General features: G+C 40.2%; 1 protein-coding gene across 2 annotated transcripts; it reads left to right on the top strand.

Annotated features, from left to right (window-relative positions):
• The first annotated feature begins 1,582 nt into the window (after positions 1-1,582).
• On the top strand, positions 1,583-2,738 carry LOC138155015 (transmembrane and ubiquitin-like domain-containing protein 2). Of its 2 annotated transcripts, XM_069080022.1 has the most exons (2): positions 1,583-1,861; positions 1,943-2,738. In XM_069080022.1, the coding sequence occupies exons 1-2, from the start codon at positions 1,609-1,611 to the stop codon at positions 2,509-2,511; spliced, it is 822 nt and encodes a 273-aa protein (XP_068936123.1). In that variant the 5' UTR covers positions 1,583-1,608; the 3' UTR covers positions 2,512-2,738. The 2 variants fall into 2 exon arrangements, with proteins under 2 accessions (XP_068936123.1, XP_068936122.1); XM_069080021.1 differs by having other exon boundaries at positions 1,583-2,738.
• The last annotated feature ends 10,066 nt before the right edge of the window (positions 2,739-12,804 follow it).

The following is a 12,804-nucleotide window of genomic DNA, read 5'->3' on the forward strand; positions in this document are numbered from 1 at the left end:
AGTTTCTGGAGCTCTTAGTACACAATGATGGTTGAGGATCTGTATTTAGGAGAATAATATAAAATATTTGGAAAAGTTTGTGGTTATCAGAGTGTAGTGAGGTTAAAATAATGTTCAAAGGGCTTTGTTTGTTTTTTAATTGTGGATGGGAACTATTGAATATTTTTAATTAGGGCAATTACATGGGGTCAACCTGTGTCAAGATTATTTTCTTAATTTTACAGAGAGTGATAAGAGAAAGGAAGAAACAGAAAATGCAGAAATAGATTAGGAAGCTCCTTCAATAGTGCATGAAATATCTCATAAAGCCCAGAAGTGTTATGGGTAAAGAAAAGGAATTAGATGAATTATGTTGCTGAGATAGGATCAACAAGGTTAGTAACTGATTGGAAATTGAAAGTCACTGAACAAAAAAGTATGAAGGGTTCCTCAAAAGTTGTGAACCTCTGTGATGGGAAGGATGATGATGGTGTCATTAAAGAAATATAGAGGTTTCAAGTTGGAGTAGATTTGGGAGAAAATTATAAGTATTCTTTTGGACATTTGGGGTATTATTTGATTTCTCCAGTCTTTCCACATCATAATAAGTAGGTTATGTGTTAAAGAATACAGCTGAACTTATTCCAAATTAAAACACATGAAATTAAAACCTATGTGCCCCAAATTTGGGACTTCTCTGTAAAGAAAGGGTGACATAGTAAGATGGAAAATAACCCTCTTATTTGTATTAAGTAACAATTTGATAATTTAATCTTCTCCATGTCCATTAAAACATATCTTTCTTATATTTGATTACTGCAGGAAGAATATGCAAAGGGATAGTGATTTTGCAGAAATAAGAAAGGCATTCAGATAATTAACAATTACCTTCCTGAGGTTTTTTTGTGGTGGCAAAGAATTGGAAATGAAGGGGATGCCATCAAATGGGGAATGGCTGAACAAGTTGTAGAATGTGGAATGTAATATAATACTATTGTTCTATAAGAATATATGAGTAGACCTGGAAAGATTTACACAAACTGATACTGAGTGAAGTGAGCAGAACCAGGAGAAGGATGACCAGTAACAGCAACATTGTGCAATGACCAACTGTGATAGACTTAGCTCTTCTCAGAAATACAATGATCCAAGAAAATGTCAAAAGTCTCACAAGAGAAAATGCTCTCCACATCTGGAGTCTGAATGCAGATTAGGGCACACTATTTTAAATTTTTTGGGTATTTTTTTTTCTTTCTCATGATTTGTCCCTTTTCTTCTGATTTTCTTTTTCATGGCATGACTAATGTGGAGAATGTTTAGCGTGATTGCATATGTATGGTCTACATCAGATTGCTTGCTGTCTTAGGGGAGGGGAGAGAGGCAAGAAAAATTATTTGGAACCCAAATCTTATGAAAGATTAACATTGATAACTCCTTGCATGTGGTTGAAGAAGGTAAAATACTATTTACAGAAAAAAAAATAGGGAAAGAAAAAAAAATACTTGCCTAATACGTTGTTATCAAAAGTTATTCCAGGAAGACCCGGTCCTGGAATGAATCAGGGGCTACCGGTGCCCACCCGCCCCACCTCCCCTGATGGGCAGCTCAGACCCTATAAGAATTCCAGCCATGGAACCACCTGATACCACCCTCATTGAAGGCATGGGCAATGAGGTGACAGTGGTGGTGGGTATGGTGGTGCTGGTGTTGGCCCTCATACTGGCCTGGCTCTCCACCTATGTGGCAGATGCTGGCAATAGCCAGCTCCTGCACACCATTGTGGCAGGTGGTGACACCTCTGTGCTCTGTCTTGGTCACGTGGAACACCTGGTCAGGGGGCCAGGCACCTCGGAGCCAGCTGAGCCCACCCATCTTGAAGAGTGTACTGAGGAGAAAGCTGGGGAGGAAGGTGGGGGGGGGGACTCAGCAGGTGAGCCTGGTGCTGGGGGTGGGGCTGAGCCAGGCCTCGAGCACCTGCTTGACATACAGGGGCTGCCTAATCAGGCAACTAGTGGTGAGGGCAGAAGTCCAGAAGCTTCCCTGAGGTCTGAGGGTAGCACCCACCTTCTGCCTAACCCTGGCCTCATCAACGTTCAGCTCAAATTCCTCAATGACACAGAGGAGCTGGCTGTGTCCAGACCTGAGGACACCATGGGCACCTTCAAGAGCAAATACTTTCCTGGGCAGGAGAATCAGATGAAACTGATTTACCAAGGCCGCCTGCTGCAGGATACAGCTCGAACCCTGCGCTCCCTAAACATCACTGACAACTGTGTAATCCACTGTCACCGATCACCCCCAGGGCCAACAGCCTCTGGCCCCTCATCACTGCCCACTTCTCCCACCACAGAGCCACCTGGTCTCAGCTTCAATGTGGGAAGCCTCATGGTGCCTGCATTTGTGGTGCTGCTGGATGTAGTCTGGTACTTCCATATCAACTATCGACAATTCTTCACAGAGCCTGCCACTGTTTCTTTGGTAGGGGTCACTGTCTCCTTCAGCTTCCTGGTTTTGGGGATGTATGGACGATAAAGACACCGTGGGGGTGGGAAGAAGAAGCACAGTCTTCCTTGCCCTTTCTATTTCCCTGCCCAGAGTTGGGTGCCAAGGACTCCAGAGCCAGTGGTGGTCGGTAAAATGGATGTGGGCCCTCCATGGGAGGTAGACACATGGGCTCTTCCATGCCCTTAACTCTACCCCAAGCAGGGTGACCATGCCCCTTTCCCTGCCCATTAACAACTCTCAGGTAGAAATGAGGACTCCACCCACCCCTCAAAGACACATATACCCCTGATGCTAGTGTGATTGCCCTCCCCTTGGGTGGGCTCTGTGCTGATGGTCCCACTTGTCAAAGGTACAGGCTCTTAGGTGACCCTAGAATATAGAGGGGGCCCTCTGCCAGCTGCCCCCATCTCTTTTGTGTGCTACCAGCTTTGAACTCACTAGAGCTCCTGCATGGCTGCTCTCTATATTGGGCAGCCAGCTAGGGGAGCATAGCAGTACCCACAGCATTCATCTGTCAGGGGCAACACGGCCCCTGTGCCTAGTCATCAGCCGAACCACCTCCTCTTATTTCTATGGTCAAGTCAATAGTTTCTTTATATGACCAAATCTAATCAGTTTCAGGAAGGGGGTGGGCAGGGCCAAGGTACCTCATTGGATCAGATCTTCTCTCCAGTCCCTTGGCTCACACGTAGCAATAGTAGGATGGTTCACATGTTCTCGAATTTCCAAGGTTCTCCCCTTTTCTAGAGCACTTTGCTTGCGTACTTGTTTTTTTACAAAGCCCTTTACAATTGAGACAGAACTCTGAGAATCAAAAGGCAAGACCCTGGGATCAAGAAGTGTAGGAATAGGGCTAGGACTGCTACTGCCTCAAACCCATGACCAGGACACCATGAAGAAATGTCTGCACTATCATGCCTTCTGTGGTTGAAATAACTTTGCCCTTGTGACATGAAGACTTCTGCCCCTGTGGCTCTTAACTCGATGGCCACTGCCTGGGATTGAATAAAGTTTTGCTTTTGTGACCAGTCTTGGTCCCTCAAGTTGAAAACAAAAATTTATTCCATGTTTCTTTCTTCTGAGCCTCTGAGACCTTAGAGTATGAATTTCTTCTCCCTTTATGAGACTTCTGCTAAAGTTTTTCAGATATAATATTCCATGTATCAATGTACTTTCTCTTCAAAATAACTTAATCAATGATCAATCAAATGACACCTATTTTAGTCAGTCCAAAAAGAGGATGTTAGCCTTGGTAGAATGAGTTCACGGGAAAAAAAATAGTGTCTTCCCTAGCAGGCTAGTATGGTCTGGGAATAAGAATTTCACCCAAGAAGTTCAACTCATATTCAGTAGCTGCTTTACCCTGATTGACTTTAACAATTAAATATTGAGAAAGAGAAGAAATCTAGCATACAATTTAAGGGCAAAGACTCACATTGTTTGATGGGAAAGACACTTCTTAATCATAATCTGGCCTCTTAAAACATAATGTTTCTTTATCTTTGTGTGAATTAAAAAAAAGGGTGGGTAAACTAAGCCTATAAGTCATGGGCAGGTGCTTTGACTATCAGAAAATCTCATAAAGAAATCTACAGACAAGCTTAATGAGTATCAGTGTTGACACCTGTAATGTAATGCCAAGCAAAGGCAACTTCTCAAGGTTCAAAATACCAGCATTGGTGCTCTCCATTTTATTCAGTGACAAATTAAGAACAGAGAAGATCAAAACATGACATCATTCAAAATACAGCATTTACTATGTGTGATTAAATAATCTCCAAGTACTACCCCACCCCAGGACCTTCCATTCATTCAATCAATTACAAAGTTCCTGTTCCAAATACTACTCCGCCCCTAGGCTGTACCTTCATTTAGTCCATCACAAAGCCCTTCTTCTCAAATGGAGATTAGTTTCCAATCTAAGTAAAGTACATTCATTTGTTCAACCATAGAACACAAAAAGGTCAAAAGTTCCCCACCCCTGGATCACAATTGAATCTACCCCAGAGTTACATCAAGTTTAAGCACAGCACTTAATACCCAAATGGAGGTCTTTTCTTCATCTTGACACTAGGCAAGTTCTCAGCAATCTTAGTTCCTGGGGAGAAAAGGCTTAGCAAGGCCACAAGATACATTGCCAGTCTCTTCATTAATTCATCCTCTGTCTGCAGAACAGTCCTAGGACCCCTGAAAACATTAGCAAAACCCTCTCCCAGGATTTCTGTAAACATACAACAATAAAATCCTTCTTCAGGGCTTCTGAACCAACAGAAAGGTTCCCAGACCCCTCCAACAACAGCACTGTCCTTCACCAGTGGACAGTATTCACTCTCTGTCTGCAGGACAGTCTCAGTAGCTCTGAACCAACAGAAAGGTTCCCAGACCCCTGCAACAACAGCACTGTCCTTCACCAGTGGACAGTATTCACTCTCTGTCTGCAGGACAGTCTCAGGAGCTCTTAGCCAACAGCCAGGCTCCAGGACTTCTTCAACAGGACTGTCTTTCACCAGTGGACAAATCTGGCAAAACAACATCAAAACACAGACAAAGTACCAGCAAAACAGCCATGTCTCCTCAGTCCTTGGCAGCTCAGGGGGCAGGTCTCAAAAGTCCAGGGCGATTCAAAGTGTCCCTCAGCAATCCTCTCAGTCTCTCTCTGCCTCCACGAGGGTGCTGCTTCCAAAAAATTCTTCTGCCTCTCTCTTGTCTCTCCAAATCTATGCCACAGCTCCTCCCAGTTCAGGACTCTCTTTTCACATCAACAAGTCCATCCCACAGGTGGGATTGACAAGCTCTGGGTTTTAACACAATCAATTTGAAAACCAAGCCAATACAGGGGGATCTTTATATCCCATTACTATCACAACACCCTGGAACAACTGGAATGATGCTTAACATTACCTAAGCGAGTCCTAGGACTAGGCCAAACCACAAAGATTGACCATACAAGAGGGGTATTAGAAAAATGAGAGAAGATGACTATTTTTCTGCCCTCCTCTACTATATTTGTCTTTCCTCATCATTCCACACCTACACCCACCCTTACTGTAAAGCCAAGCATGAGCAGCTTTTCAGAGGAATGCTGCTGTGAACAGCTTCAAGGTTCTGATTACATAGTATAGTGAACTCTCTATTTCTTCAGCAGTAAATTAAAGCAAAACATTCACAAAAATCAAAGTACAGCATTCACAATGTTATGACATAACAATTTATCACTAACATGGACACATAGTTTTCACCAAAGTGTCCACATAGTTTTAAACAAAGTACAATCATTTTGCAACTCAATCATTTCCTAACTCAATCATTTAGTAAATCCTTAATTCCATCATCCTAAAGGAGGCTTTCCTCCTTAAGGAACACAAAGTGCAAAGGTCAAAGTTCTCTATCCCGAGGTCATAGTAAATCATATTCTTTTTAGTCAGCATCAGGTATCCAAGAAGAGATCTTTTCATCTTGACTCAGGACTGGCTCTCAGTTTCCATGGTTCCTCCTCCATGGTCCCAGCTCCTGCCTGAATCTACACAACTGTTACCTGGGGACAGTTCCCAGGCAGGCATCTCCCAGTTCCTTGTCCAGCTCCTTGTCCAGTTCCTTGTCCAGTTCCCATTCCATATTGAAGCTCACAGTGTTCAGTCCATATCAAATACTTCACAGTTTCTGTTTCTGGGAAGACAAAGCTTAGCAGAGCCAAAACTACATTCAAACACATTTCTGGCACCATCATCAATTCACTATCTCCCTGTGAAATCAACAAGGACCCACAAAGAAAGGTCTAATAGGCCAACACAAATCATCAATGTAGAAATCAACAAAGATCCACAAGCAAGGTCTGAGAACTCAACACAAATCATCAGAACAGTCCAAGAACCTCTGAATCCTTCCTCTAGGACTTCTGTGAACAGACAACCAGAAAATCCTCTTTCAGGGCTTCTTGTAAGGTCCCAGAACTTCTGTAGAAAGTATCACAAACAAACATCAACACAGACAAATATAGAGTGCTGGGATACCAAAAATTTTCTCCTTTTCCACCACAAGAGCTCCCTTCTCAGTTCCGCTCTCAACAGCCTGGGCCTCTCCTTATATATAGTCATTAGCTCCTCCCTTTCTGTTGCAGGAGTTCAAAAGTGCTAGGGTTCACAAGTTGTGGGATTCACAAATTCTGCATCTTAATTCTTGATCCAATCATGAAATGAAACAAGGTGTTAACTGCTTCTGTGTTAGTTAAATATCTGAAACAAGGTGTTAACTCAATAGCTGAAACAAAGTGTGAACTACTTCTTTGCTTCCCATATTACACACACACACACACACACACATACACACACACACAATTCCTGACCCATCTAAGGAGGTTGTCTCAAAAATAGTGAAATTACAATTTGATTGTTTTTAGTGGAGTAACTTTCTGTAGTTACCTATTTTTCCAATGCTCTTCCTTGTAGCTTTCTGATGCCCTCTCCCTTGTCTTCATTGCATATTTGTATTGCTGGGTCCTGCTGGTGAATCAGAATTCAAATGCAAGACTGTACATCTGTGTTGCTGGAGTAACATGAGTTCCTTGTGGATATCACATGAAAAGCTCTTTATGGTAGCCTTGGTAGGCCAGTCGTCATGTTATGGTCCATGGGGCCAATTACTAGGGGTGAGCAAAAATGAAGCCTGGAGTACATGCTAATATCTGAAACCATAGTTTACCAATATCATAGCTCATCAAGAGAGTTTGAGAAATGTGAAGTTTAATCATTGATTCTTAATACTGGAATACAAATGGGAAGAATGTTTTTATCTCTTTCTATGCTAGACAGAGAATTCTCTCCATCACCATATGGTTCCCTTATTCAACAAGTCACAGAACAGTTCATCATGCCTTTGCATATAATCTTAGCAGTAGAAGAATGGACCACAAGAAACTTCTATGGAAAGTGTACGTTTTATATGAAAATCTCTATTCCAAATGTCAGCATAATTGCAGAAGCCAGCCCAATAGGTCTTACAAAAGAGAAGGAGATTTTCTGATTGGGTCATAGATAATCTGGATGGTGAATCTTTTCTCTTTATTTTTGCTTTAGGAACCATTATTAAAATAAAAGATGTTTTAAACAAATGCATTGATTAAGAAAGACAATGACCTTTCCAATAGTGAAGACAAGATGGTGGAAAAAAGGAAGCAATGGACTTGAAGGTGACTGTATTATTAGCAGCAGTAAGAAGCAGTAGCTTCAGGAACTCTAAGCATACTGACTAGTGGGGAGGGGGAAGGATGTTGGATAACTGATCAGAAGAAGATTGCAAAAGACCCTTTGATAGCACTGGGTACAGGATACTATTGCATTACCCATACACAGCCACTAGTGGCAGTCCCAGGAAAGAAGGAACAATAGCACTTTTGACCATGGAGGAGGAGGGTTCATAGTCCTGTATATAGGTAGGAGAGGAGAGTATGTTGTCACTTACAGGGGAATAGGTACCCGGTCATCTGAATTCTAAATAAAGGGTAACACTAGCGATTGCAGCTTCAGATGTCACCAAAACATTAATATGAACTTAAAAACTGAATTGGTGAGAAGTGTGGCAGAGTGGGCAAAGTCAAGATAGCAGAGTAGAACCAGGACCTCTGAGTGGCTCCAGTTTCCACCTTCCCCAATCAATGAAAAAAGAGGTCTCTGAAAAAACTTTGGAGCTGAAGAACCCACAAAATGACACAGAGAAGCTAACCTCCCACTGAGGACAGCCCGGCAGGTGGCAGGAATCATGCAGCACAGCATTCTGGGAGCCAAGCCCATGCCCAGGTGAGCCAGAGGTTTTTGTGCCAGAGTGGGCCTGACCAGTGCCCAACCAAAGGGACCCCAGATGACCAGCAGCTTTGGCAATCCAGAATTATCAACACATAGATGTGAAGGACAAAATGAGAGGTCAGTGCAGTCTGGACTTTGGACCCAGGAGTAGAAGTGTGTCAGCTTTTGACCTTGGGGCAAGAAGCCACTGAGATGCCTGGCACAGCCAGCGCCATGTAGCAGCTTCAGCTCCTGGCCTGCAAAGTGTAGGGGGACCAAGTGACCAGTCTGAGGGGTAATCACTCTTGTTTTAATCTGCTTGAATGTGTAGTGTGTGGAGGCTTCTGAGAGGGCTCTCAACTAATAACTTTGGCAGCTGAGAAAACACACCAGTATTTGGGAAGAAAGCTCCCCTGTCTGGTGGCACAGTCCTACTGTGGCAAAAAGCCCAGGGGTCAAGTGATTGAGGGGAGACATGACCAGGCAAAGGAAAAAAAAAAGCAAACAGAAGATTTCAACATTAGACTACTATTTTAGGAACAAAAAGGGGCAAAGCATGGAATAGGAGGAAGACAGTGAAGTCAGAAATCCTGCACCAAAAGATTCAAAGGAAAATATGAGCTGGTAACAGGCCATAGAGGACCTTAAGAAACACATAAGATGAATGGAGGAAAAATTGAGAAGAGAAATGAGAATGATGCAAGAAAATTATGAAATGAGAGTCAACAGCCTGACTGAGGAAGATAACACCTTAAAAAATAGACCAACCCAAATGGCAAAAGAGCCTCAAAAAGGCAATGAAGAGAAGAATGCCTTAAAAAGCCAAATTTGCCAGATGGAAAAAGAATCTCAAAAGCTCACTGAAGAGAATCATTGCTTTAGGATTAGATTGGAACAAATGGAAGCTAATGAATTTATAAGAAATCTAGATGCTGTTAAACAGATCCAAACAAGTGAAAGAATAGAAGCAAATGTGAAATATCTCATGGGAAAAACTGCTGACCTGGAAAATAGATCCCAGAGAGATAATTTGAAAATTATTGGACTAACTATAAGACATGATCAAAGTAAGAACCTAGAAATCATCCTCCAGGAAGTTCTCAAGGAAAACTGCTCTGATGTTTTAGAACCAGAGGGCAAATAGTGGTTGAAATAATCCACCAATCACCTCCTGAAAAAGATCCCAAAAATAAAACTCCTAGGAATATCATAGACAGGTTTTGGAATTCCCAGATTAAGGAGAGAATATTACAAGCAGCCAGGAAGAAATCATCTGAATATTGTGGAAACACAATCAGGATAACCCAGGATCTGGCTGCTTCTGCACTGAGGGATCAAAGGTCTTGGAATATGATATTCTGGAGGTCAAAGGAGCTGGGATTAAAACCAAGAGTACCTACCCAGCAAAACTGAGTATCACGTGTCAGGGGAAAATATGGTCATTCCATGGAATAGAGGACTTTCAAGCATTCTTGATCAAAAAAGAATAAAACAAAGTTGAATAGAAAATTTGATCTTCACATATAAGAAGCAAGAGAAACATGAGAAGGTAAACAGGGAAAAGAAATTATAAGGAACTTATCAAAGTTGAACTATTAACATTCCTACATGGAAAAACAATAATTATAACTGATGAAACTTTTCTCAGTATGAAAATAGTTAAAGGGAATGGAAATATATGTCTCTATATGAGTGTATATGCACATATTAATCTGTATGTGAATGTGTGTATGTATGTTTACAGGTATACATAGATAGAGGGCACAGGACCAATTTAATAGGAAGGGATGATCCTTAAAAGGTGAAATTAAGAGATGAGAGAGGAATATAATGAGTGGAGATGGGGAGAGACAGATTGGGGTAAACTATCTCATACAGAAGAGGCAAGGGAAAATCGTTACAATGGAAGGGAATAATAGGAAGGCAAAAGTGAAAGAGTCAACCTTATTCTCATTGTATTTGGCTTGGGGAGGGAATGAAATGCACACTAAATAGGGTATCTCACCCTACAGGAGAGTAGGGGAGAAGGGGATGAGAGTGGTTTATGATAGAAGGAGGGCAGGCTGGGGGTGGGGGGATTTGGAAGTGCCCACTTTTGAAAAGGGACAGGATCAAAGTAGAGAATAGAACAAGTGGGAGGTGGGATAGGAGGGAGGGAAATATAGTCAGTCTTTTACAATATATCTACCATGTTTTTGTTTTGCCTTAGCCACACATGTACAACTTATACTCAACTGTTTATCTTCCCAGTAAGGGCGGGTGACAAGGGAGGAAGGTCATGATTCTGAATTCAAAGTTTTAAAATCAAATATTATATATTTGATACATTTTATATTTGAGATATACAAACATACATATATATATATATATATATATATATATATATATATACTTTTATTAATACTATTTTACTTGTAGTTGGGAAATAAGATATACAAGCACTGGGAGCACTGGGGCACAGAGGTCCATCATGCCCTAATACCCTACTGGAAAAATTCAAAAGGGGTATGGGACAAAATATGGGAGAGAGCAGATTGGAGGAGGGGATATCCTGTGGGACTGCTATTTTTGGGTGGTGTGTAGGAGGAAAATGGGGAGAAAATTTGTAACTCAAAATCTGGGGGAAATGAATGATGTCAATCAGAAGTTAGCAAAGCATTTGAAAAAATGAAAAAAAAAATTGAATTGGCCAAATGGTGAAAGAGAAGCCAAAGTTAACTGAAGAAAAAAAAATCTCCTCAGAAATAAGAATTGATAAGATTGAAAAAGAGGTCAAAATCTCACTGAAGAAAGTTGCTCAAAAATTAGAATTATATAAGCAGAAGCTAATGCTCCATGAGTCATCAAGAAATAATAAAACAAAATCAAAAGAATTTTAAAAACATGTGAAATATCTCATTGAAAAAAAAAATAAAACTGACTTGGAAAATAGATAATTTAAAAGTTAATGAACTGCAAGTAATATATGATAAATAAAAAGTTTCTAGACATATTTAAAAATTTGTTAAGGAAAACTGCTCTGATATCCTACAAGGATAAAATAGAAATGGAAAGAATTAATTTATTTCCTGAAAGAGATTTCAAAATGAAAATCCCCAGTAATATTTACCCAAATTCCAGTGCCCCCAGGTCAAGGAGAGAATATTTCAATCATCCAGAAAGGAAAAGAAGAATATTGTGAAGACATAGTCAGGATTGCAAAAGACCTACCCGCTTCCATATTACAGGATTGGAGAGATTGTTATATGATATTCTAAAAGGCAAAGGAGACAGAATTACAATTAATTATTTATTATAATATAATTATTATATAATTATAAGAATTACTTATGCAGTAGAACTGTATATAAGCTTCGGGGGGAAATAATATATTTAATAAAACAGAAGACTCTCAAGCATCTCTGCTGAAAAGACCAGAGCTGACAAGAAAATTTGACTTTCTAATAGAAGACTCAAAGGAGGCATACAATTTTACTCATGAAAGAGAAATCACAAAGAAATCAATAAGGTTAAAATGTTTCATTAACATGTGGAATAATGATAATTGTAACTCCTAAGAACTATATCATCAAATAGGGTAATTAGAAGGAATATACATTTAGGCAGTTGGCAGGTATGTGAGTTCACTCTTATAAGATGATTAAAAAAATATGAAATTAAAGGGTGAGGAAGAGAACTACACTGGAGTATTTAGGGGGTGCAGAAAGGTAGAACGGGTACATTTTTCTCACATAAAAGATGGGCAAAAGAAAGAGCTTTTATAGAAGTGAGAAAATGGAGCGGTAGTGGTATATAGTTAACCTTACTCTCATTAGGATGGCTCAAGGAGAAAATAATATAAACACTCAATAGGGTAGAAAAATGTATATTCCTCCATAGGGAAATGAGAGGGAAAGGGGAAAGAGAAGGGGAGCTGTATAGAAGGAAGGAAGGATAGATTAAGGGAGATAGTGCTCAGAAGCAAAACAGATTTTTGAGGACATGCAGGGTAAAAAGAGAGAAGAAAATGAAATGGAGGAAAATACACAATAATCATAACTACAAAAGTGAAAGGGATAAAGTCACCTATAAAAAAGAAGTGGATAGAAAAAATGGATTAAAAACAGATCCAGCAACATGCTGTTTGCAAGAAAAACGTTTGAAACAAAGACACCCATAGTGTAAAAATAAGCGACTTAATCAGAATTTATTTTGTTTCAGCAGAGGTTAAGAAAAAGAAAAACAGGGTTGGCAAACATGACCTAAGACAAAGCAAAAGCAAAAATGATGCCATTAAAAGACATAAGCTTGGAAACTACATTTTGCTAAAAGTTACACTAGACAAGGAAGTAGTATCAGTACTAAACATATATGCCCCAAATGACATATCATTCAAATTCTTAAAGGAAAAAGTTAAATGAGATCCAAGAGGAAATAGAAAGCAAAACTATGCTACTGGGAGATCTCAACTTTCCCCTCTAGGAACTAGATAAATATAACGATAAAATAATAATTTAAAAAAGGAGATGATAGAATTTTAGAAAAGGTAAAAATGATAGATATC

Source organism: Petaurus breviceps, unplaced genomic scaffold, assembly GCF_028583685.1.
Source record: "Petaurus breviceps papuanus isolate PSGF00001 unplaced genomic scaffold, PetGlider_PUasm1.0 91133, whole genome shotgun sequence".
NCBI lineage: Eukaryota > Metazoa > Chordata > Mammalia > Diprotodontia > Petauridae > Petaurus > Petaurus breviceps.